Source organism: Larimichthys crocea, chromosome XV (assembly GCF_000972845.2).
Source record: "Larimichthys crocea isolate SSNF chromosome XV, L_crocea_2.0, whole genome shotgun sequence".
NCBI classification, from domain to species: domain Eukaryota; kingdom Metazoa; phylum Chordata; class Actinopteri; family Sciaenidae; genus Larimichthys; species Larimichthys crocea.
Genome location: NC_040025.1, coordinates 10,673,838 through 10,700,893, shown reverse-complemented (window position 1 = coordinate 10,700,893; position 27,056 = coordinate 10,673,838). Strand labels below are relative to the sequence as shown.

The 27,056-nt window shown below is 37.8% G+C and overlaps 2 protein-coding genes and 1 long non-coding RNA gene across 12 annotated transcripts in view; 2 read left to right on the top strand and 1 right to left on the bottom strand.

Moving 5' to 3' along the window:
* Positions 1-27,056, top strand: part of LOC109141879 (membrane cofactor protein-like) — a 33,683-nt gene that overhangs the window by 4,515 nt on the left and 2,112 nt on the right. For 2 of the 3 annotated variants that reach the window (XM_027288748.1, XM_027288747.1), the window contains 2 exons: positions 417-464; positions 26,398-26,446. In XM_027288748.1, the coding sequence (XP_027144549.1) occupies positions 417-464; positions 26,398-26,446 (97 nt within the window). Of the gene's footprint in view, positions 1-416; positions 465-19,675; positions 19,733-19,837; positions 20,000-20,539; positions 20,623-23,507; positions 23,697-23,823; positions 23,924-24,523; positions 24,607-24,691; positions 24,872-25,013; positions 25,194-25,706; positions 25,755-25,902; positions 25,951-26,397; positions 26,447-27,056 lie in introns of those variants that run through there. The other variant, XM_019273867.2, reaches the window with a different exon arrangement.
* Positions 396-15,655, bottom strand: LOC113747751 (uncharacterized). Its single transcript, XR_003463864.1, has 2 exons — positions 15,475-15,655; positions 396-1,642 (listed from the first exon to the last, which is right to left on the bottom strand). It is a non-coding gene; the product is annotated as an uncharacterized LOC113747751 (long non-coding RNA).
* LOC104939665 (membrane cofactor protein-like) lies at positions 9,208-26,809 on the top strand. 8 transcript variants are annotated; one of them, XM_027288740.1, is made up of 14 exons: positions 9,240-9,370; positions 10,016-10,104; positions 10,225-10,413; positions 10,541-10,640; positions 10,814-10,896; positions 10,983-11,162; positions 11,294-11,473; positions 11,775-11,957; positions 12,085-12,258; positions 12,504-12,587; positions 12,746-12,790; positions 13,245-13,314; positions 15,232-15,288; positions 15,622-16,607. In XM_027288740.1, exons 2-14 carry the CDS (start codon positions 10,047-10,049, stop codon positions 15,656-15,658), a joined length of 1,440 nt encoding a protein of 479 aa, XP_027144541.1. In that variant the 5' UTR covers positions 9,240-9,370; positions 10,016-10,046; the 3' UTR covers positions 15,659-16,607. The 8 variants fall into 8 exon arrangements, with proteins under 8 accessions (XP_027144545.1, XP_027144546.1, XP_027144547.1 ...); XM_027288744.1 differs by lacking the exons at positions 15,232-15,288; positions 15,622-16,607 and adding an exon at positions 26,458-26,809 and having other exon boundaries at positions 9,208-9,370; positions 13,245-13,325; XM_027288745.1 differs by lacking the exon at positions 12,085-12,258 and having other exon boundaries at positions 9,239-9,370.

Here is a 27,056-nt window from a genome sequence, read left to right as displayed (position 1 = left end):
TTAACACACAGAGTTTACCAACCATTATACAAGCAACCAGCTCATCCACTCTTTGTCTCCACAAATGGTTTCAGAATTACTAACCACAGCTACTACTACTCGTGCTACTACTACCACCACAATCACACCACCATCAGGTAGAATCCACTGTAAAGTAACAAAGTGTGGTATTTTTTCCACTTTGCCGGAGATCATCAAACTGCTGACATTGTGTTTGTATTAAGGAATTACATTGGAATTACCCTAGTGATGGTATATTGTGAAAATAATACATATGGTTTTATTTTCTGCGCATTTCAGTACTATAGGTGCTATCAGGTAATTTAGAGTTGGGCCATATGATGCCCAATGATGACTGTAGGTTAATCTAAACCACTGTTTGACACAGTTTTCTGTTTTTTTTTTTTTTTTTACAGGCGATGCATCCTCTACTAAACCTTGGGCTATCGCTGTTGGTGTTTTGGGTAAGTTTCAACTTAAACTGTAGATCAAGAATGTAAAAAGAAATAATGTTGATCATGACCTCAGAAGAACACAATGTTTATATGACAGTAGATATATACAGTTCTTCTGAGGGTATAATATTGTTATTTGGGTCAACACATGAGGACAAAGTGACGCATTCAGCCATGAGAACATATACGTAGCAAAAGCTGGATGTGTCTCTGTGGTGTGTACATGATATCCATTAATGTGAGGTTTAACTAATTATTTGTCAATTGTTCTTCCAACAAATAAGAGCAATTTTGCTGCAATCATTTAATATATATATAAAAAAGATTTTTAGGATTGCCAATCCAAACTTTTTATGTCAGGATTGTGTCTTCTTCTTTTTCATTGAAAAGGCAGTGCTTCTGTTTTTGTTTGTGGCAACCGTCATCGTCAGGAAAAAAACGTTAAAATCATATCACACATTTACATGACCAAAGAGGAAGTAGAGATGCCAGCAATAGAATTGCATAACAATCACATTTTTGCATTTGCATCAGCTTATGTGCCACATAAATTCCCATGGTTGGGTTTACAGCAGGTTAAAGGCCACATACAGCCCATTTAACCTGAAGTGGGCCGGACCAGAAAAATGGTTTCATATTAGCTCATAAATAATGACCACACTAAAAGTGTTCACAATTATTAAAGCAACCAGAAGATGAGTAAAATCAATACTATGTCTCAGTTTTTTTCCACACTGAGTCAATCAGCTCATCTTACATTGAGTATTCTTTGCGTCTGTAACTGTATCCTGGTCAAGGTGGAAACGGGATACTTTTATTAGAACAGGGCGACCCCTAGTGGACAGATCAGGAATAGCAGTATATTTCATTGGGAAAAAAATCAAATGTATAACTTATCTGCAGTTATTTTTTTAGTGGACTGAAGCAGAACAGAAATGTTTCCCTTGTGGTGTGTGTAATGTCTTAAGTGTGTGTTCTTTACAAGGGGTCGAGCTCTCTGGGTAAGAAGATGGACTACCAAGTCATTTATGCCAAATGAACAGATAATTATGTGATGAGCAAGATTGATAGGTGATAATGCAGGCAGACGCTTTCATATAATTCATACTGAATGTCCATCATATACTATTCATATCCAAGATGTTTTCCTTCCCTGCATGTTGTCCTAGGCTTCTAGCTACAGTAACCTGTCAGACTTTTCTCCCCTTTCACAGGCTGTAGGTGTTTTCACAGTTGTTGTTTTTTAAAAGTCTAATTTAATTACTTTGCTTTGTTTTGTTTTTCTGTAGTAAGCGCGACAATCCTGTGGGTCCATAACTGAATTAAGAACTTGAAGAGGATCATCACTGGACTGGTCTTTAAATTTACTCGTACAATTCATGCGCATGCGGACAGCATAGGCTTGTGCAGCGTCCCTGGAAAATATGTTTCTGAACACCAATCCGAAATTCAGATGTATACCTGCAGTGGAAATTCAGATTGATTATAAACATGCAGTAGATTGTAAAACGACAAAAATGCATTACGATAATCATAGTACGTCACAAGAAAAAGCTGCAGGATCTCCTGTAACTTCTATTCTTGTAAACGTTAATTAACATTAATGTGCTTTCTAAAACCATAATGGATGGATATGGCAACTAACAATGCTTTTATGACAGCTTGCTGTGGGTTTCAAGTTAAAGTGTATTGATATTAATAAGTGCTTATTTGTGCTTTTATATTATAATGTTTGTCATTACGGATGAAACTAAACTGAAAGTCCACCCTGATCCAATAAACCAGTCTTTGCAAACTGCTTATGTGTTTTTTAATTCAGTATTCACAGTGTTTCTCCTAGAATTTTTTTCAGCAGTGGTGTTACTGTGTCCATGTCTATGAGGATGCGACATTGATCTGTATTCATGCAAGTGAGAATAGTTTCGATTAAATGACCTTGGAATCCACATCGACCCCCTCGATGTACACAGGTTGGAGCTGTGGTTTCTTCCTTCTGAAGTCCACCACCATTTCCTTGGTCTTGGAGGTGTTCAGCTGCAGATAGTTGGACCTGCACCACCTCACGAAGTTGATCCTGCTCCCCGCGCCTCTCCTTGCATCTTTCCTTGCTCCTTTCCTCGTTCTTCTCTCTGCTCCTTTCCTCTCTCCTCTCTCTGCTCCTTTGATTCTTCACCTTTAGCTCGGTAAGTCAAACACTTTCTCGTTGCTTTAACGAACTGTAACCAAAAACTAAACGATGGTGTCACATTAAACGTGACTAAAAGGCCACTAACGTATGTTGTTGAACCCAGATGAACACGGTTTAACATATTTACCCCACCTCTGAGTATATACCGGGAATTTTGGTATAGCTACTTTTATTAGAACAGGGCGACCCCCAGTGGACAGATCAGGGATAGCAGTATATTTCATTGGGAAAAAAAATCGAACAAATAATTTATCTGCAATCATTATTTTTTTAAACTTTGCAAAGTCATCCAGTGGACTGAAGCAGAGCAGAAATATTTCCATGGAACACCTTGTTTCCCATTGGGGTGTAGTTTATGTGTAATGCCTCACTCACTGTGTTGGAGAGTGTCAAAAAAAGAAAAAAAAATCTGTCTACCATGAACGTAGTACTTCACAAGAAAAAGCTGCAGGATCTCCTGTAACTTCTAGTCTTGTGAAAGTTCATTAACATTAATGTGCTTTCTAAAACCATAATGGACAATGCTTTCATGACAGCTTACTGTAGGTTTCAAGTAAAAGTGTATAAGTGCTTATTTGTGCTTTTACTCTGTGTATAATATTTTAGAATGTTTGTGTCATTATAAATGCTTGAGCACCTTACCCTACTTAACTGTACAGACGTTTTGCTGTACAGTTATATAGGTGAAGGTCAAACAAAGCAACCTGCCTTTGCACTTTTATTTCGGCTGTGAAAAGATTAAAACCATGAGAGGAAAGGAAAAGAAAGCCAAGCAATGTGTTACATTATTCACTGACACGTTATTTAAAGATCTTAAGGCATGTCCGTTTGTGTGTCCAGGTGAAGAGTCATTTTCACACCTTCAATAAGGCTCTGCCTCTATTTCCTCTGAACCAACAGGCCTCTTTTCTTTTTTCTAACAATTCTGATTTGTACTTTGGCGACTCCTAGTGGTCAGGGCTTGAAGGAACACATTCTTAACATGGGTCTGTCTGAGTTGTTTTAATGCCAGTTTGATATCTTTATTGCACAAGGTTCAAGTTCATAAAACAATGCCATTGTAATGTCTGTTCATTGAATCATCAGGCCAACCCATTTATGACTGTGTGGACAGAATGAGCACCACCTTGGCCTCCACCTCTCCACCTCTGACTACCTGGCAAGCTACACTGAAAATCCACTCTGACACAATAAACCAGTCTTCAATAATAAATCAGACTGATCAACATCTGTTTCTCAGCAGGTTAGACAATACATCTTTTGTTAAAGTCATTCATTCAATAAAAAGCTCCACAAAGTGTTGAAAACTTGTCACTAATTAATGTTTTTTTTTCAGGGTATGGACAGGGTTACCGTTACGGTATACATTGCTGCTATGCATTATAATCAAATGTACAAAAGCACGACCTAAAACGTGTGAAGAGGAGGGGAAGGGTTCGTTTTAAGCACCATCCACATTTGGTTCGGTGACCTGAATTTTATTGTGGTAGTTCTTTGTAAGTCATATCACTCCCCTGTGGCACTGGTTTAGTGGTTTTATAGTTGTTACCAAGGTTCTTTGATAACGTGATGATTTGTGAAGAGGGCAGGTCATGTCAGCATGTTTATCAGTGTGTCTTATTGCGACATTTATAACACTGGTACTTCATATCATATGATATGCTTTTTAATGCCACAATTAAAAACAAGTCAACAAACAAGTCATCTCAGGCCTTTGCTTGCTGCACCATTAAAGAGAAGAATGTTATCACCAGGATCGCTCAAATAATAATAGAATAATACTCTATTTGTTATCCTTTACTACTGAATGTATACTGCTCTTATAAAGTGAAGCAACAGCAGAACTCTTACAATGGCCACTGGTGATGATGAATAATGTTCCATGATGTTCTGAGAGCATGGTAGTTTCCTTTTATTAGTTTATTTTAGGGTTTATTTACATTCCATTGGGTGGGTGGGTGTGTTTCAGTGCATGTAGTCAAAGCTAGAGATCATGACCACAAAGGAACACAGCTCTCTCTTCCTAATAATGTTCAAACCAAAGAATGAGTTCAAACAAGACCGCTGACTTCTGTGTATGTATGTTGGCCTTTTTGTGTTTTTAGATACAGGTCAATGAATGTGTGTAAAATGTAAATAATGCTTGCTTGTTGTTGACTTAATGAGTGTAAACCTACAGGTACAACTTTTATGATGAGTAATGCAGGACTATGAGCTGTAGGACAAAGATCATTTCCACTGTATATAAAAGAATTCAAATGCCTCGCCCAGACACTTGGAAACTAATCTCTTGCCCAAACATTGACTTAGCAGTAAGCTATTTTATAACATGGAAATATACTGTTTGTATTGGTATGATAAAAATTCAAAGAGTGGATGGAGGAATATGTTCAGTGCTGGACACAGAATACAATATTTATAAAAGCCTTCCCATTCAAAGCTGGAAAACAGAGATATTATCCGAAATTTCATCTATTTCTGATTCAGTACTCCTCACATTGTATTATATCATAGAAAATATCTGTCATGCTCAAACTCCTCAAACTATTTAGCCTTGTTTGAAATATATGTATTGTAATATAATGCAAAAATATTTGTTTTGGCACTGTTACAACTACTAAGTTAATATAGATTTTTAAATGTCAAAATAATGAAAAATAAAACTTTTAAATTTAAAATAACACAAGGCTTGTATTATTTTGTTGAACTTGTGTAAAGTGTCGTCACCACCCAGCTTCTGGGGGGGGGGGGGGCTCTTTTCTTTCATCTGGTTACTGTAATTTAGGGCAAGGCTGGAAAGATAAACAGAACATTTTGTAAAAAGAATGAAAATAAATTTGTTGCTCAATAGGAAGTATGTCACTTCCTCATACTGGCTGAGAAACAGGGCTGGGGCCATTAGATCACGTGCTGTAAATGGGAAGCCTGATCTGATCTCCTGCTTCTATTGAAATAAAAGTCATAATCATGTACGGTTTACTTCGTTATCTAACACTGTGGGTTGATCTGTTTCGATTTCATAATTTCGACATACCCCGTTCTTTTACTGTACACTGTGGGAAGATGGAGGACTGAAACAGCCATGAGCGACTAGTTTTGAGGGCTGAAATTTGACTTAATCCTACTTCCTCTTTCCTTGAACGTTTGCCGAATTTGTCACTCTAAACAGTCGACATAGACAAACAGTGAAGTCATTCGGTCAGGTTATCTACACAAGCTGTGTCACGTTAGTTAAGAAACATTGACAGATTATGAATGGAGTTTGGCGTGATGTTTTCTAAATTGGGGAATAATGGGTAAGGCAGAGCTCATTTATCCATGTTATAAAGATAAGCCAGTGAAACATACATTTCCTTGAATGACTAGTTTAAACCATATCAACTGGGTCAGTTCTATTACTGGGTGCCTTTTTAGCCTGGTAACTTTCTTTTTAAAAATTCCAAACTTTCCATAATGTTATCATTTAATTTGAAGGAAGGATTGTTAAATCATAAGAAAACCATGTTTGTCCAGCTCTCATCTCTGTCATATTCAAATCAACTAGGTAAACTAGGTAAATCAACTAGTAAATAAATAAATAATAGATAAATAAAAATGGAAAATGTAAATAAAGGTTGTGGTTCTTGGTGTTTTGTCTTACAAGGACTACCTGCTACCTGGAACTTGTGTGATGAGTGATGTAACAATATGCGCAGTAGAACAAGGTTTACTTCCTCAGAGACGCAAAACCTCATCCAAGAAACTTGCACTGTGACTCTGCAGTGTGGTTTTTAATGGCGTGGAAATATATTGACCAAAAAGTGTCAGGGTTGTTGTCACGTTCAGCACTGTACACATAAAACTAGACACTGGAGATGTTATCCTGCACACATTTTAATGTAGAAAACACATTTTGGATTTATCTTTTTTGTAGAAATATTTTCTCTGCATTACTGTGTGTGAATACATAATTCCTAAAATTCTGTACACCGGTTTTGGTGTCTCTTTCATCTGGTTGCTATGTAACATGCATTCACTCAATGAATGCCTTGCCTGATGTTCAACATTGATAGCACTAAAATTATAGCAAATTTTGTGACTGGCCACATTATATACCCATGTTTATGTATGGTTTACAATGTTTTTTTCGGAAAATGTAGGGACTAGCATCCACATTCACATTAGAGACGTCACAACAGTGAAGCCGTCTTCACGTTTTCTGTTTGTCCCTCTGATTCTCAGGAAGAGGATGCTAGGTAGCAGGTACTAGGTGCTCAGTGTTGTGGAGAAATTGCTGAAGTCAAAGGTTGATGGTGAGGTCAGGAGTTCATAAAGTGTTCAGGAACCTCTGATGTCAGCACATTCTAGTCTGGAGACACTGTTGTGTGATTAGACAGACTGGAACGTCAACAGCAAGCCATCTATTATGTCTAAGAAGGCAGCAATAGGTATCTTCAACACTGGCCACCACAGTGTTGAGATAGACTGGCACCTACTGTTCTTAACCAAAGCCAAACAACTAATATTACCAAGGACCTCAAGGCCCACACGTGACCTTGTGTAACCTAAGGATTCCATAACGCTTTTTTCTTATTGCTTATTTCTTATTTTCTTATTTATTAACTGGTTCTTTGGTGGCAGGCTGAAGCACTTTGGACAGGCTCAAATGAGTTGTCAGGGTTGTGGAGGTCAGCTGAAATGTTTGTTGAAGCTTGGCCAAAAGAATAAAGGATTTATCAGTTTATCTCTTATCTTGACACGATAAAGAAGCTGTCCTCTCTTGCTCTGAATAGTGCCACTCGCCGTCTCTCAGCATGCAGAGTATCTGACTCTGTAGAGGCTTCTTCGTTATATGTACCCACCTGTTGTGTCTGTGGAGTGAGACAGCCCTATCCTCTGACCTCGGTTACTCAACTCATCTCAAACTTTATTTATAAAGCACGTTTAAAAACAACTGAGGTTGACCAAAGTGCTGCACAGGTTAGTACATTACATTACATTACATTACATTGCATTTAGCAGACGCTTTTATCCAAAGCGACTTACAGAGGAGGACATAAGCTGAGAAAGGTGTAAAGAAGCACAGAGTAGTTGTTAGTTTTGTTAGTTTTGTTAGGCAGGAAAGCATTTTCGAAACAAAAAGGTTTTTACAAGTTTTTTAAAGGTAGAAAGGGATGTTGCTGTTCTAGTAGCCATTGGTAGGTCATTCCACCATTTGGGGACGACCACAGAGAAGAGTTTAGAGTGACCTCGCTTTGCGAGAGGCGAGGGTACAACTAGACGGTTTGTATGAGCGGAGCGTAGCGCCCTGGTCGGGACGTGAGCCTTTAGTAAGACGCTGAGATAGGCAGGGGCAGATCCTGAGATGGTTTTGTAGGCTAGCGTCAGAGCTTTGTGTTTAATTCTGGCAGCTACAGGCAGCCAGTGCAGGTCGCTGAAGAGTGGGGTGACAGGTGACCTTTTAGGTTGATTGAAAACCAGTCGCGCTGCGGCATTCTGGACCATTTGCAAAGGTTTGATCGCGAACCTTATACTGTAATTAACATATAATACATATAATACCATGATTACAAAAGTACGGTGGCCCTGAAGTGCAAAACACAACAGCAAATTCAAAAACACAATAGCAAATCATATAACACAACAGCAAATCGAATAACACAACAGCAAATTCAAAAACACATTAGCAAATTCAAAACGGAAAGGGTAGCTATTTTGATGCACGTCATATCCATGTCATGCATCAAAATATTCTTTAATAGCAGTGCGTACGTCACTAACAGCGCTCATATTTTGAAAACATGTAAGCCATGTTTTTCCGGGTCAAAGGACCACCAGTCCAATCAGTGACGATTCATGTCACCCGAGGGTACCTACCCTTTCCGTTTTGAATTTGCTGTTGTGTTAGTTGATTTGCTATTGTGTTTTTGAATTTGCTGTTGTGTTATTTGATTTGCTGTTGTGTTTTTGAATTTGCTGTTGTGTTATTCGATTTGCTGTTGTGTTATTTGATTTGCTGTTGTGTTATTCGATTTGCTATTGTGTTCTTTAATTTGCTGTTGTGTTTTGCACTTCAGGGCCACCGTACAAAAGGTTAAGATAAATGCTAAGATATTTAAGCTTGGTTAAAAGTCAGGGAGAAAATGTGGATTTTTAAGGAGGATTTAAAAAGGGCAAATTATTCCAGAGCCTAGGGCCGCCGCCACAAAGGCTCGGTCACCTTTTGGTTTTTTATTTTTGTTTTAGGGGCACCAGTAGCAGCTGACTCTAGGATCTTAAAGTTACCATGGTAATGATCAGAATGGGGTCTGCTTTCTTAAACATACAGTATCTCAAAGACATGAAAAATCAGTGTCCCTATGTCAGTCTAAGATTTAACACTGTCCCTACAGTGACTTCAAGGCATACATGACCCTGTATGACCCCATGTGGGACATGCGAGAACAGAAAATTCTCCCTCACTCACAATCAGCATTGGTAAGAACAAAAAAAATATTATATTTGTGTGTGTGTGACCTCTTCTAAACTGTGTAAACTGTAAACTATGTTTATTCAGTATTAAAGTCTCATGTCTGTGTGGGGTAGTAGACCAATGTCGTAAAGCTGGAGCGTCACTTTAGGGCCACGCCTATGCTAAAGGTTGGGCCGGTACTTCCCCGAAAATAAAGAAGCAGAACCGTCGGAGAGGAGGGTAATTTCACCGCGGGGAAGACAGCAGGCAACACTGTGTTTGTTCACCTTTACCTCGGTAAGTCAACGTTACTTTAACCCGAAAACTAAACGTTGAAATGTTGTTGTTGTTGTTGTTGTTACGTTAGCTCGTAGGCTAACCAACTGACAGCTAAGCTACGTTAGCCTTACTTTAGTACAAGTTGGACACAGTTTAACGTGTTTTTACCCCAACTCTGGGTATCTAACGGTAATTTTTTAACATAGGTCGTTTAAATTAAAGTTACCGTTAGCCGTTAGTTTAACCGTAACCGCTCACTGTTTCTTTGTTATCTCTGAAAATGGACACATGCGACACTATTTTGTGATTTTGACATTTCTTATTTATTTTTTAATACATTAGCGTTTCTGTTTCACGTCTTTGCCAGTCGACACATGCGAGCTGTGAAGGAGCTTTGTTAAAGATTATCTACATAAGCTGTGTCACGTTTGTTGGCAGCTTTTTGAACGGAGTTGTTGTTTGATGAAGGGACAAATGTTGAGTACATTTATCTAACGTAACGACCAAAATACATACATTTGAGACTCAATATTATCTTATATTTTGTCTATTTGAACCCAGATCGGGCTAATATTGATGTTTTTCTACGTGAGTAGGCCATAGTAGCTCTCTCTGTTACTCTCTACAAGTTAACACTCTCACTGTCTCACTCTCATTTGCCAGACATCTCGCTGACTTGCTGGTAGAAACCATCATGGGTGTAACTTCCTTCCTTCTAGTGAGCTGCCTCGGCCTCGCCATTACTGCTCAAGGTGAGTGGCACTGCTGATAAGCTCAGTATATATATATGTGTGATTATACACAAGGTGGTGTTTGGTGTGACATTGACTCGATCTTTCTTTCTTTCTTTCTTTCTTTATTCTTCATTGTAGCTCAAGACTGTTCCAAACCTGCCTCGGGACCCAACATGACTTTGAAAGACCAATACATTCTTTTAGAGTCATTCAGCGATGGTACCAGAGTCTCTTTTAGATGTAATGTTGGCTACACACCTGCAGGAGGGTCTCCATACATTACTTGCACCGCTGGCAGTTGGAGTCGTTTGACCCTGATATGTGAAAGTGAATATTAATATTTTTTTCTTTATTCTCTGATTTGGAGTCTAGTAAATAATCTTGCCAACATATGAATACTTCAATACATGAGTGACTGTATATCTTTTGACCAGTTGTGTTTTATTTGTTTCAGGAAAGAGCTGTGGACCTCTTGAAGAAAAGCCATATACATTATACGATTACAGTGAAGGGATTGAATTTGGTGATAAAGTTGTGATCACTTGCGCCGAGGGGTTAGTAATGAACTAATAATAAATTATTCTTGAGAATTCATTTTTAAAATGTAAATAAGAGTAGTGTATTTTTGCTCTGAAATGTCAGTACCCAATCAAAAATGTCAGTTTGTCAATTTTCTGCACGAATCACATAAGTGACTGATGAATTTTCTTGTCAATTCCCATATTAGTTACGTGATGCCTGGCGCAGAACAGAAAAAAGAACTGCTTTGTGGAGACCAAGGGTGGATGGGCAGGCAGCCTGTATGTGAAGGTTGGTCATGTCTGTCTTAATACAAGTCACATGACTAAATTAAAAACTCTATTTCGATTCTAATGGGTGTTATTTGTGCTTTGCAGCGGTGACTTGTGATCCACCACCTTCAATTGTGGATGGCAGTTACAATCCAATAAGTGAGCACTATTCCTATAGAGATGTTGTGCACTACAGTTGTCAATCAAATTTGGTACTTAATGGATCTCAATCAAGAGCCTGTTCAGAAGATGGAACATTTCAGCCTGCCGCTCCAAAATGTGTCAGTAAGTGTTTTCCCAACCTTCTCAACATTTTCCAAACGTAATCTCAACTGTTACCGACACTCCCACACATTCTGGAAAAAGTCATTCCGTACAGTTTCATTATTTCCATTGAAAATGTTCTTTCTTTACAGATGTTGAATGTAAAGAACCTGTTATTCCAAATGGTGAATGGGTTGATGGTTCTCGACCACCGCATAAATACCAGTCTTCAATGACGTACAGGTGCAAAGAAGGATATAAAATGGAAGGGTCGCCTAATCTGATGTGTGGAATTAATAGTCAGTGGTTACCTGGAATACCACAATGTAAAAGTAAGTCATATTTAAATTACTACTTGGTTTAGATCTGTAAGTAAAAGTCAACCTGTAATGTTTGGAATATGATTCCATACTAATCCAGATGTTAACACACTCTTACAAGTTTAATGGCATAACATTGTATCGTAAAATTTCAGGATAAGTTCATAAAATTTGCCAAATGATTACAAGTCATGCAAGTTTCTAATAGCAGCAATATATCACAGCCAGTTCAAAAAGGCAGTATAATGTTTTATACTCTAAATGAAAACTCAGTGTCTATCTCCATTCTAATAATGTCATTATTATTTTGCAGCGGTGACTTGTATTCCACCACCTGAGGTTGTGAATGGCACTTACAGTCCAAAGAAATCACTCTATGAATACAAAGATGTTATACAATACAGTTGTCTCACACAAGATTTTAAACTCAGTGGATCGAATAAAAGAACATGTTCACTTGATGGAACATTTAAGCCTGCCGCTCCGACATGTGTTCGTAAGTTTCAAATATTTTTTTAAACATACCTTTCTCAACTTATTCCCAATATGACATGAGAATCTTGTATACTGTGAGAAAGATCATTTTGGATAATTGAACGATTTTCCGTCTTCTTTGCCTGCAGTGGTTGAATGTAAAGATCCTAAGATTGAAAACGCTGACCAGATTGAAGGGTCTCCCCCTTATAGACTAAACAATAGGGTGACATTCAAGTGCAAACCTGGATATGAAATGATAGGGGCGCCTACAATGACATGTGGTGAAAATAATGAGTGGACACCTGTACCAACATGTAAAAGTAAGTGGACTGAAAATGACTACCCGGTTTGAGTTTGTTAATGGAATGCAACAGTTGATGGCCACTGAAAAAACCCCAAACACCTTTTATTATAATGGAAATGGACACTGATCCTTTTTGGGTTTTGTCATGCTCCTTGTGTTAACACACAGAGTTTACCAACCATTATACAAGCAACCAGCTCATCCACTCTTTGTCTCCACAAATGGTTTCTGATTTTTCTGTTTTAATCCTTTGTTTTGCAGAATTACCAACCACAACAACTACTACTACTACTACTACTACTACTACAACTACCACCACCACCACCACCATCACACCACCAAAAGGTAGAATCCACTGTAAAGTAACAGTGTGGTATTTTTTGCACTTTGCCGGAGATCATCAAACTGTGTTTGTATTAAGGAATTACATTGGAATGACCCTAGTGATGGTATATTGTGAAATGATACATTTATTTATACTTTTAATTTTTTTTTTTTTACAGGCGATGGATCCTCTACTAAATCTTGGATTATCGCTGTTGTTTTGGGTAAGTTTCAACTTAAACTGTAGATCAAGAATGTAAAAAGAGATGATGTTGACCCAGACAAGATCATGACCTCAGAAGAACACAATGTTTATATGACAGTAGATTATACAGTTCTTCTGAGGGTATAATCTTCTTATTTGTGTCAACGCATGAGGACAAAGTGACACATTTAGCCATGTGGTAATAGCTGGATGTGTCACTGTGGTGTGTACATGATATCCATTAATTTGAGGTTTAACTAATTATTTGTTAATTGTTCTTCCAACAAATAACAGCAATTTTGCTGCAACCATTTATTGTCAAAAGAAGCTTTTTAACATTACCAATCCAACCTTTTTACGTCAGGATGGTGTCAGGCATCCCACCACACTACATTTGTTGGCCTCCTGGCTAGTCATATTTATTTATTTTTACATTATCATCAAACCGCAGTCTTCTTTTTTTCATTGAAAAGGCATGTGTGTCATTGTTGTAGTGGGCGTGGTCATCATCATCATCATCGTCGTCTGCATCAGAAAAAAACGGTAAAATGTTGGTTTATTCAGCTGTGCAGACTAACCCCCGACAGGGCTTTGACGTCCATCCCTGTCATGGCTTCTCTTAAGTTTTTTCAGTATTTGTCTGTACCTTTTTTATTGTGCAGGCATGCAAACCTCTCTCCTGGCATGCAAACGTCTCACCTTTTCAGCAGCTGTTGCCGTTTTAAGTTCATAATCGTTCACTTATGTGATTCGTGCAGATGCATTAGCAATTAGTAGTAGTATTTAAAATAAATAAAAAAATAAAAAAATAATTTTAAATCTCCAGGGTGAGCGTACACTCTGGGGGCCTGTATAGCATGGCCGTGTTCTTGTCCCCCTTTTCACGCCTAACCACTTTGCATTTACACTTTACATTTTCATACTGTTCAAGCTTTCTGTCCGTCAAGTTGTATTGCATCGTGTGTGTTGTATGTTGACGTTGTGTGCTTTCGTAAAGCTTTTTTGATTAAGGTTTTCCTCCACCACAGTGTCAACGTTGTCATAAGGAGGCACCGTAATAAGCCCTCAAAGCACTCTCCTACACAGAGCTGTAGGTCACTCTGCTCCAGTTGCCTTGTGGTAGTTTTAAACGTTGACACACATTGAAATGTGGAGATCAACAAAATGCGACATGGAAGATAAAGCAGGTTTAAGTATGAGTGATTTGTAGTACAGTTTGGTTGCATTTATTGTCCCATATTCGTGTTTCTGGGCATGTCACACATTTATGTGACCAAAGAGGAAGTAGAGATGCCAGCAATAGAACTGCATAACAATCACATGTTTGCATTTGCATCAGCTTATGTGCCACATAAAATCCCATGGTTGGGTTTACAGCAGGTTAAAGGCCACATACAGCTCATTTAACCTGAAGTGGGCCGGACCAGAAAAACGGTTCGATATTAGCTCATAAATAATGACCACACTAAAAGTGTTCACAATTATTAAAGCAACCAGAAGATGAGTAAAATCAATACTATGTCGCAGTTTTTTCCACACTGAGTCAATCAGCTCATCTTACATTGAGTATTCTTTGCGTCGGTAACTGTATCCTGGTCAAGGTGGAAACGGGATACTTTTATTAGAACAGGGCGACCCCTAGTGGACAGATTAGGAACAGCTGTATATTTCATTGGAAAAAAATCAAATGAGTAACTTATCTGCAATGTTTCCCATGGAACACCTTGTTTCCCGTTGAGGTGGAGTTTGTGAGTAAGGCCTTACTCACTGTGTCGGAGAGTGTCTATAAAAAAAAAAAAAAAACAACCCATCATACCACTTCTTAAAAAGTTGCTGCACTTAAATATTCACAAAAGTTTCACAACATGTAGCCATGAAGGCAAATCCAGTTGCCTTAATAATATCTGCCAGGCCATCAATGATTTTAAAAAACTGTGACAACAGAGCATATGGTGGTAAAGTTTTCTACTTTCTGCAGAAGAGGTGTGTGTGTTCTTTACATTTAAAAAATGTGAATAACACACACTGTGTGAATATTGTCTAATTGTTTTGGTGTTTTTTTTTCTATACAGTATCCTGATTTCAAATTTTGGAACACCAGGCCACACGTGTCACATGATATGAATATAAAACAGCTACTTAAACTTTAGTTTCAGTGTCACGACAAACTCTGCGTGCAATTTAAAAACCTTCTGTTGATTTCTGCTCGTAGAAATGAACAGGTTTTGCATCTCAATGGAACAGGCACACAAATTTGGATAGTTTTGCACTCAGACAGATGAATAGCAGCAGACAGGCCTGGTGTTTGTGTGTGAGGTATTATTTGTAGTTGGGTGGTATGTAGTCTCGTGGGTGAAGAGGGTGTGTTTCTCTGGCTTTCCTTATACCCTCCTTGCTTCTTGTCTGCCTGGTCATATATTCATATATAAGTAATGTTGACCAGTAAAAATTGGATTACAGCGGGAGACACATTCCTGTCAAGGAGGTGGCAAACGAGGAAGGGGTCGAGCTCTCTGGGTAAGAAGATGGACTACCAAGTCATTTATGCCAAATGAACAGATAATTATGTGATGAGCAAGATTAATAGGTGATAATGCAGGCAGAAGCTTTCATATAATTCATACTGAATGTCCATCATGTATTATTCATATCCAAGATGTTTTCCTTCCCTGCATGTTATCCTAGGCTTCTAGCTACAGTAACCTGTCGGACACAACTACCTGTTACTTCTCTTAAAATCCTTCACAGTTAATCTTTTTCCCCCCTTTCACAGGCTGGAGGTGTTTCCACAATTTGTTTTATATTAAAAGTCTAATTTAATTACTTTGCTCTTTTCTTTTTTCTCTGTAGTCAGCACAACAATCATGTGGATCCATTACTGAGTTAAGAACTTTTGAAGAGGATCATCACTGGACTAGTCTTTGAATGTACTCGTACCATCCATGTGCATGTGGACAGCACAGGCTTGTGCAGCGTCCCTGGAAAATATGTTTCTGCACACCAATCTGAAGTTCAGATTAGTATAACCACTTATTCACAATTTTTCTGTTCTGTATAATTCATTTCAGTGATATTTTGGATACCTTTCCTTTACAGCAGCATCATTTTTTTTTTTTTATATTGTATAATTATGAAGGAAGGAGATTTCCTGTATATCAAAGACGCATAAACTCCACCTTAATTTAATCTTGCACTATAGCGCAGAGTACAGCTCAGCGTGACCAATATAGGTCAGTTATACATATGGCTTAAAATAAGCTAAATTGGTAAAGAACTGTTGCACAGTTCACTTTAAAGACAGCTGGCCCCTAAACAATAAACCAGCCCCCCAGCTTTCTCGATTCAACTTCCACCATAACAGAAATCGTATAGTGGGACCTGTTAAATATTCCCGTTTATAGTGCCTGAACATAAGGCATGGTCCTTATGCCTTACTGTAGTGCAGAAAGCCAAGTGTTTTAGCTTGTATGCCACTTTATACATTGCGTATTATGTCATCCAATTTGCTGGAATATTGTTTTGTTTGTGCACTGTTGCATCTCCAAATTGACTGACAGTTAAGTGTGATCGGAGACAAACATTATGTTCTGTAGATATCTCACTGTGTCAGCTTCAGTTTTAACTCCTGACAAAGAGGAGGGAAACTTTGAAGTATCAGGATACAGATCATGTCTGATGTTGATTTAAGATGTATAGACTGTGATTTTTGCACTTTTCTGGCTTTTTAGCTTAATTTATTGAATTATTTGTGTCACCATTACAGTAACTGTTTTTGTATAATTTTGAAGGAGGTGTGTGTTTCTTCTGAAAAAAAAAGAAAATAAAAAGGCTCACCAGTATGTTGTTTGAAGTACTGTATTATTTATGTTTTACTTAAACAGTATGTACAAAAGCTTTGCTTAGCATGATTAAACCTTTGACTGTGGTGTAGAAGTTTGCTATCAAGCAATGGACCTTGAAAACCGAATTAAACTTGTGATAAAATACATGTCCGTCACATATTTAGTTAGTCCATGTAGTCTGTGTATTACGCATGTTCAAATGTGGTGAGAAATGCCATCTGAACTGCAGCATACAGATGTTCGCTTTTAGATTAGTAACAGGGTAGGGCAGCAACAGCAGAGGACATTTTTTGCTGCTCATTACTACTTTGTCATTAACAAGCTAGTACATGGTGACCACCAATGAAGATTTCCAACATGTTTTATTAACCATATTTTACATAATGTAAATAAGCATATCAGGGTGTTGCAAGAGTGACATTTACTCTGTGTTGCCTGTCGATGATTCCAGAGACGGTTAATATTTTATCTAATTTACCTCCAAAAATGCAAGCTACAACGACAGTCATATGACTAGGGGAATAACACGGGTGTGTGTTCATGGGGGCACAGTCCACTCAGCAAAACAACATATTTTAAGACTTTAAACATTAAAAATGTATTCATGAAGAAAAAAAATACACCTTATACCTTATATAGTTGAGCATACCTTTCAGATCAGACCCTGCTGCTGGGTAATAATTAGATTTTTGTTGTTGTTGTTTGTTGTTATTCAGGGGCAGATATTTGGGAAAAGGAGTAAGAGCCTTGTCACTTAATAACACGTTTTCTTAGGTGCCTTGTGCGTATGTGTGCTTCCCACATAACGCATACACGCATACATAATACATACAACACAGCTCTCATCTCTGTCATACTCAAACCAACTAGGTCCTAATTTCTAGCATGTTGGCTTTATTTTGATAAATAAATAATAGATAAATAAAAATGTAAAATGTAAATAAAGGTTGTGGTTGTTGGTGTTTTGTCTTACAAGGACTGCTACCTGGAACTTGTGTGATGAGTGATGTAACAATATGGTTTACTTCCTCAGAGACGCAAAACCTCATCCAAGAAACTTGCACTGTGACTCAGCAGTGTGGTTTTTAATGGCGTGGAAATCTTTTTTGTAGAAATATTTTCTCTGCATTACTGTGTGTGAATACATAATTCCTAAAATTCTGTACACCGGTTTTGGTGTCTCTTTCATCTGTTTGCTATGTAACATAGAGGAAGGAAGGTGAAAAATGGAGAAAGAGGAAAGCACAAGAGCTTGTTGTTCTTGTGGGAAACGCACAACTTCCTCACATTGACTCCACTGCTGGGTCAGTTACATCACACTCAATGAATGCCTTGCCTGATGTTCAACATTGTTAGCACTAAAATTATAGCAAATTGTGACTGGCCACATTGTACACCCATGTCCACGTATGCTTTACAAAGTCTTCTCGGAAAATGTAGGGACCAGCATCCACATTCACATTAGAGAAGTCACAACAGTGTTTGTCCCTACATTTTCAGGAGAGGAGGCTGTAGGTACTAGGTGCTCAGTAGTCTGGTTTCAGAAGGCATGTATTTATTGATATGTGGCCTTATGCAACAGTTTAAAAAAAAAGGCTTTTCTTGATGCAGCATTTATAAACTGGTTCTTTGGTGGCAGGTTGTAATCCACCCTGATCCAATAAACCAGTCTTCACAAATCAATCAGACTGATCAACATCTGTTTCTCAGCAGGTTAGACAATAACATTTTTTTGTTTTTAATAAAATAAAAAGAAAGGATTACACTGGGGTGCAGATGTCTTAACTCATACAGATAGTGTGTGTCTGTCCTGTTCATTGTATGTCTCGCATACCTCCCTTAGTCGGCCTCTGATTTACTGATAGGGAGAGACAATTATAAATTAGTGGTACAAGGACAGGAGAGACAGGCTAGGGGAGTACCATGTGGATATAAAACATAGTGTTCATTATTGAGCAGAAAACCAACCAAAGGAATGTCATGACGTTATCTGTATCAGTGGGGAGGTGTCCGAGACAGCCCGTTTTTGAACAATGTATAAGAACCTATTGATAGAGCTCCTCAGGGAGCCTTTTCTCTGTAACCCTCTGTTAAACGCTCCTTCTTGTACAAGAATATTAAATTTAACTTAAACTTTGATATTTTGAATATGACTCTGTAGTCCTCTTTATTTAAGGGTTCTACTTAAAAATTCTCGTAACAGTTTTTATTTATTTTGATATCGATAATAGCAATGATTAAAGTCATTCATTCATTAAAAAAAACTCTACAAAGTGTTGAAAACATCCTTCCCATTCAAAGCTGGAAAACAGAGACATTATTAGTAGTAGTCTGGTTTCAGAAGCCATGTATTTATTGATATATAGACTTATGCAACAGTTTGTAATTGCATTTATTAACTGGTTCCTTGGTGGCAGGTTGAAGCACTTTGGACAGGCTCAAATGAGTTATCAGTGTTGTGGAGGTCAGTCCAGTCAGCAGAGAGAAAGACAAGACAAGATGTCTTATGCTGAAATGTTTGTTGAAGCTTGGCCAAAGGAATGAAGTCAGTACTCTTGTCTTGACACGATACCGCCTAAATTCTGAAGAAGCTGTCCTCTCTTGCTCACTGAATAGTGCCACTCGTTATATGTACCCAACTCAACTCAAACTCTATTCATAAAGCACATTTAAAAACAACTGAGGTTGACCAAAGTGCTGCACAGGTTAATACATATAATTAACATATAATACCATGATTACAAAAGGTTAAGATAAATGCTAAGATATTTAAGCTTGGTTAAAAGCCAGGGAGAAAAGGTGGGTTTTTAAGGAGGATTTAAAAAGGGCAAATTATTCCAGAGCCACAAAGGCTCGGTCACCTTTTGTTTTTTTATTTTCGTTTTAGGGGCGACCAGTAGCAGCTGACTCTAGGATCTTAAAGTTACCATGGTAATGATCAGAATGGGGTCTGCTTTCTTAAACATACAGTATCTCAAAGACATGAAAAATCAGTGTCCCTATGTCAGTCTAAGATTTAACACTGTCCCTACAGTGACTTCAAGGCATATATGACCCTGTATGACCCCATGTGGGACATGCGAGAACAGAAAATTCTCCCTCACTCACAATCAGCATTGGTAGGAACAAAAACAAACAAACATATATTTGTGTGTGTGTGACCTCTTCTAAACTGTGTCGTTTATGTTTATTCAGTATTAAAGTCTCATGTCTGTGTGGGGTAGTAGACCAATGTCGTAAAGCTGGAGCGTCACTTTAGGGCCACGCCTATGCTAAAGGTTGGGCCGGTACTTCCCGAAAATAAAGAAGCAGAACCGTCGGAGAGGAGGGTAATTTCACCGCGGGGAAGACAGCAGTCAACACTGTGATTGTTCAGCTTTACCTCGGTAAGTCAACGTTACTTTAACCCGAAAACTAAACGTTGAAAACTATGTTGTTGTTGTTGTTGTTGTTACGTTAGCTCGTAGGCTAACCAACTGACAGCTAACTAACGTTGGGTACGAGCAAGGACTCAAACATTAGGTCGGACACAGTTTAACGTATTTTTACCCCAACTCTGGGTATGTAACTGTATTATTATTTTTTTTAAACATAGGTCGTTTAAATTAAAGTTACATTTATCCCGGACGTACGCTCGTTTTAGCTTTAGCGTAACCGCCCACTGTTTTATTGTGAAAGAAAATGGACGGGGCGAGAAGCATGCGGCACTATTTTAACGTTTTAGCGTTTCTGTTTTTAATGTATCTTATATTTTATCTATTTTAACGTGCAGTTTTAGTGTTTATATTAGCATGTATCTTATATTTTGTCTATTTTAACCTACATTTGGGCTGACATTGATGTTTTTCTATGTGAGTAGGCCATAGTAGCTCTCTCTGTTACTCTCTACAAGTTAACACTCTCACTGTCTGACTCTCATTTTCCAGACATCTCACTGACTTGCTGGTAGAAATCATCATGGGTGTAACTTCCTTTCTTCTAGTGAGCTGCCTCGTCATTTCTGCTCAAGGTGAGTGGCACCATGAGCTCAGTGTGTGATTATACACAAGGTGGTGTTTGGTACGGAGGCCCTAAAGGGTCATACATGCATACATATATTTTATTCCACCCGTATCTCGAGAAAACAAAAAGATAGTCTAGTGCAGTGTTTCCCAACCTTTTTTGGCTTGAGTACCCCCTGAGCCTTCTTGTCACTTCAGGAGTACCCCTCACACATATATGCGTTGAAAATTCTCAAAAAAAATAGAGCATAACACAGCGGTTATAGATGAAAATCATTTTATTTAATCTTCTTAAACTGAACATAAACTTGTCAGGCTCTCTCTCCTTCTTTTTTTAGCATCAACTTAATGCAACATAAGAATAAAGAATATGTTTTCTTGGAATAAAAATAATTGGCCAAAATAGCCTGAATACTAAATCAAAATAACCTTCAAAATACAGCAGGTAACATTTTTTTGTAAATGGAAATTGTAGGCCTATTAAATAAATTACTTACACAGCAGACATTCTGTTGTCATATTACGAATATTACGAGTTTTTGGACTACAGTTTTTGTAACGCCTTCTTCAAAAAAAAAAATCTCCCCATGCACTGTGTACCCCCTGCAGTACCTCCGGTTGGGAAACACTGGTCTAGTGTATTTAATCAAGTGTGCCTGTATTACTGAATGTATGGCAAATGTATCCTGGACTACATGCATTTGCCAGGAAGGGAAGGATGAAAATTATCTCGTTATCATGGGAAAACGGGTGGAATAAAAATGTATGTATCTATGGCCTTTTAGGGCTTCCGTACTAAAGGGTCATACTTGCATACATACATTTTATTCCACACGTTTTCCTGTGATAATGAGATAATTAATTTGAGATCTCGAGAAAACAAAAAGATAGTCTAGTGCAGTGGTTCTTAACCTGGGTTCGATTGAACCCTAGGGGTTCGGTGAGTCGGTCTCAGGGGTATGTATGTATATATATATATATATATATATATATACATATATACATATACATATACATACAAAGAACATATCTTTGTGAGCAATCGTTTTTGAGGATGCTAGACATAAAAAACTAAAAAAAAGGAACAGACTTTGCTGTGAAAATGACATGAGACTGGCACTTGCCAAGGTGAAGCCACGCATATCTGAACTGGTCTCTCAAAGGCAGCAGAAGTCACACTGAGGTAAGTTGTTGTGAGTTCGTGCACCGTGTTGGTTTTGTTATTTGAACAAGGTGATGTTAATGCACGGTTCATTTTGTGCACCAGTAAAAAAAAATCATTTTATTTTTTACTAAAGAAGGGTTCGGTGAATGAACATCTGAAACTGGTGGGGTTCGGTACCTCCAACAAGGTTAAGAACCACTGGTCTAGTGTATTAAATCAAGTGCGCCTGTATTACTGAATGTATGGCAAATGCATGTAGTCCATGATACGGAGCGAGCAAACCTATTACTCCACAGTGAAATCCCTCTGATCCATAGTTTCTGACAAAGGTTTGTACACTTGATCTCAGGACCATCCTGACTGTTCACTCACTCAGTATAAAGCATATTTACTGTATCATTTTGGAGCAATTCATCCTCAAAGTTCATCCATGACAGGCATTTTACTAGTATGACATTTTTCTATTTTTACGACATTTTACTACCTGGTGTTTTTGAAAGACAGTTGAGTTAATGTATGTATGTATGCAGGGCATGTGCAATGACTGATAGGCTGGATGTGTTGTTTTTGTGCAATGTGTGTATGTGCTATGCGTTTTTGCTGTTGCTGTTGTTGTGCTAATATGTTGGTTTTGTGTAATGTGTTACATGTATATGCTGCTGGACACCTTAATTTCCTTCGGGATCAATAAAGTGTATCTATTATTTTGAATTGAAAAAGGGCATTATGTGCAATATTTACTCTACTGTAAAATCCCTTTGATCCATAATTTCTGACAAAGGTTAATACACTTTGGCTAATCCTCACTCCAGTCCTGAGATCAAGTGTACAAACCTTCGTCAGAAATTATGGATAAAAGATATGGATTTTACAGTGGCGTAATATGTTTGCTCGCTCCGTATCATGGACTACATGCATTTGCCAGGAAGGGAGGGAGGAAAATGATCTCGTTATCACGGGAACACGGAGGAAATTATCTCGTTATCACGGGAAAACGGGTGGATTAAAATGTATGTATCTATGGCCTTTTAGGGCATCCGTACTAAAGGGTCATACTTACATTCATACATTTTATTCCACACGTTTTCCCGTGATAACGAGATAATTAATTTGAGATCTCGAGAAAACAAAACGATAGTCTAGTGTGTTAAATCATTGCAGGAAATATCACTTAGTGTAGCAATGTCAGAGGAGCAGGAGAATATCGATCACCGCATCACATATCTCTTTAATCGAGGCCTGACACAGGCTGAAATAATTTATGCCTTGCTATAGATAATGTACACATTAGTGTGCGTCATCTGAGAAGACGGCTAGCAAGGCTTCAGCTTTATCGGAGGCGCAATCTAACTGAGCCTGATGTCGTCATAAATACCCTGAAAATCTGAACTGGCTATCTGTATTTCTATCTCAGTAATTGTTTGAAATGTTTTGAGACAAAACAAGAACAAATACAAAATACACTAAAGGTGTCTCCTGCTCCTCTGACATTGCTACACTAAATTATATTTCCTGCAATGATTTAATACACTAGACTATCGTTTTGTTTTCTTGAGATCTCAAATTAATTATCTCTATCACAGAAAAACGAAGGAAAATTATCTCGTTATCACGGGAAAACGGGTGGAATAAAATGTATGCATGTATGTATGACCCTTTAGGGCTTCCGCAGTTTGGTGTGACATTGACTCGATCTTTCTTTCTTTCTTTCTTTATTCTTCATTGTAGCTCAAGACTGTTCCAAACCTGCCTCGGGACCCAACACAAGTTTGAGAGACCAATACATTCTTTTAGACTCATTCAGCGATGGGACTAGAGTCTCTTTTAAATGTAATGTTGGCTACACACCTGCAGGAGGGTCTCCATATATTACTTGCACCGCTGGCAGTTGGAGTCATTTGACCCTGATATGTGAAAGTGAATATTAATATTTTTTTCTTTATTCTCTGATTTGGAGTCTAGTAAATAATCTTGCCAAGATATAAATACTTCAATACATGAGTGACTGTATATCTTTTGACCAGTTGTGTTTTATTTGTTTCAGGAAAGAGCTGTGGACCTCTTGAAGAAAAGCCAAATACATTATACGATTACAGTGAAGGGATTGAATTTGGTGATAAAGTTGTGATCACTTGCGCTACGGGGTTAGTAATGAACTAATAATAAATTATTTTTAAGAAGTAATTTTTAAAATGTAATTATGAGTACTGTGTTTTTGCTCTTGTTATGGGAATTTTTAAAGAAAAACCCTTGAGTAAGAAAGACTGGATTCAAGGTATCACAGTTTAAGTTGAATGTATTATTCTTGTACAAGAAGGAGCGTTTAACAGTGCAACACACAAAAGGGGTTACAGAGAAAAGGCTCCCTGAGGAGCTCTTAACAGTAGGTTCTTATACATTTTTTAAAAATGGGCTGTCTCGGACACCTTCCCACTGATACAGATAATATCATAACGTCCTTTTTTGGTTTTCTGCTCAGTAATGAGCATTATGTTTTATATCCAAATGGTACTCCCCTAGCCTGTCTCTCCTGACCTTGTACTGTTGATTTATAATTATCTCTTCCCGCCAGCCTCAGTAAATCAGAGGCCGACTAAGGGAAGTGCACGAGACATGCAAAAGACAGGATACACACAGTATATGAATTAAAACATCTGAACCCCAGTATAATCCTAATTTTTGTAACCGTTCTGAAATGTCAGTTTGTCAATATCTTTGAATTTTCTTGTCAATTCCCATATTAGTCACGTGATGCCTGGCGCAGAACAGAAAAAAGAACTGCTTTGTGGAGACCAAGGGTGGATGGGCAGGCAGCCTGTATGTGAAGGTTGGATGTCTGTCTTAATACAAGTCACATGACTAAAAAAAAAAACTCTATTTCGAGTCTAATGGGTGTTATTTGTGCTTTGCAGCGGTGACTTGTGATCCACCACCGTCAATTGTGGATGGCAGTTACAATCCAATAAGTGAGCACTATTCCTATAGAGATGTTGTGCAGTACAGTTGTCAATCAAATTTGGTACTTAATGGATCTCAATCAAGAGCATGTTCAGAAGATGGAACATTTAAGCCTGCTGCTCCAAAATGTGTCAGTAAGTGTTTTTTTTTTATTTTCCCAACCGTCTCCACATTTTCCAAACGTAATCTTAACTGTTACCGACACTCCCACACTTTCTGTAAAAAGTAATTCCATACAGTTTCATTATTTCCATTGAAAATGTTCTTTCTTTACAGATGTTGAATGTAAAGACCCTGTAATTCCAAATGGTGAATGGGTTGATGGTTCTCGACCACCGCATAAATACCAGTCTTCAATGACGTACAGGTGCAAAAAAGGATATACAATGCAAGGGTCGCCTAATCTGATGTGTGGAATTAATAATCAGTGGTTACCTGGAATACCACAATGTAAACGTAAGTCATATTTAAATTACTACTTGGTTTAGATCTGTAAGTAAAAGTAACCTGTTTGAAAGTTAATGAAATTTGCCAAATAATTACAAGTCATGCAAGTTTCTAATAGCAGCAATATATCACGACCAGTTTAAAAAGGCAGTAGTTTTATACTGTACAGTAAATGAAAACTCAGTGTCTAGCTCCATTCTAATTAATGTAAAGGTGAGAGTGCAAACCTGGGTATGAAATGATAGGGGCGCCTACAATGACATGTGATAAAAGTAATGAGTGGACACCTGTATGTAAAAGTAAGTGGATTGAAAGTTAATGGAATGCAACAGTTGATGGCCACTGAAAAAAACCCAAACACCTTTATTAAAATGGAAATGGACACTGATCCTTTTTGGGTTTTGTCATGTGCCTTGTATTAACACACAGAGTTTACCAACCATTATACAGGCAACCAGCTCATCCACTCTTTGTCTCCACAAATGGTTTCTGATTTTTCTGTTTAAATCCTTTGTTTTGCAGAATTACCAACCACAACTACCACCACCACCACCACCATCACACCGAAAGGTAGAATCCACTGTAAAGTAACAAAGTGTGGTATTTTTTGCACTTTGCCGGAGATCATCAAACTGCTGACATTGTGTTTGTATTAAGGAATTACATTGGAATGACCCTAGTGATTTATTTTTTTTATTTTTTTATTTTTTTTTTACAGGCGATGGATCCTCTACTAAACCTTGGGTTATCGCTGTTGGTGTTTTGGGTAAGTTTCAACTTAAACTGTAGATCAAGAATGTAAACAGAGATGATGTCAAGATCATGACCTTCAGAAGAACACAATGTTTATATGACAGTAGATTATACAGTTCTTCTGAGGGTATAATATTGTTATTTGGGTCAACACATGAGGACAAAGTGACACATCCAGCCATGAGAACATATACGTGGTAATAGCTGGATGTGTCACTGTGGTGTGTACATGATATCCATTAATGTGAGGTTTAACTAATTATTTGTCAATTGTTCTTCCAACAAATAACAGCAATTTTGCTGCAACCATTTATTGTCAAAAGAAGCTTTTTAAAATGACCAATCCAACCTTTTCATGTCAGACTAGTCATATTTTATTTATTTTATTTTATTTTTTACATTATCATCAAACCTCAGTCTTCTTTTTTTAATTGAAAAGGCATGTGTGTCATTGTTGTAGTGGGCATCGCGGTCGTGGTCCTCATCATCGTCTGCATCAGAAAAAAACGGTAAAATGTTGGTTTATTCAGCTGTGCAGACTAACCCCCGACAGGGCTTTGACGTCCATCCCTGTCATGGCTTCTCTTAAGTTTTTTCAGTATTTGTCTGTACCTTTTTATTGAGCAGGCATGCAAACTTCTTGCTTGGCATGCAAACATCTCACCTTTTCAACAGACGTAATCAGTCACTTTTTTTTATTTGTGCAGATTCAATCAATGAGAACATTTTGATTTTTCTTTCTCCAACTAACATTTGTATCACAATGACCTGAAAATTTCACACATTGAGACCATCTGAGGTGGCAAAGGATCCTACATCGTTCTGGAAAAGTCACAAAACATTGGCAACCTTTTTTTATTTTTAATTTTAAATCTTAATGAAAGCACTCTCCTACACAGAGCTGTAGGTCACTCTGCTCCAGTTTCATATTAGCTCATAAATAATGACCACACTAAAAGTGTTCACAATTATTAAAGCAACCATTTACAAAACAGAAGATGAGTAAAAGTTTTTTCCACACTGAGTCAATCAGCTCATGTTACATTGAGTATTCTTTGTGTCTGTAACTGTATCCTGGTCAAGGTGGAAACGGGATACTTTTATTAGGACAGGGCGACC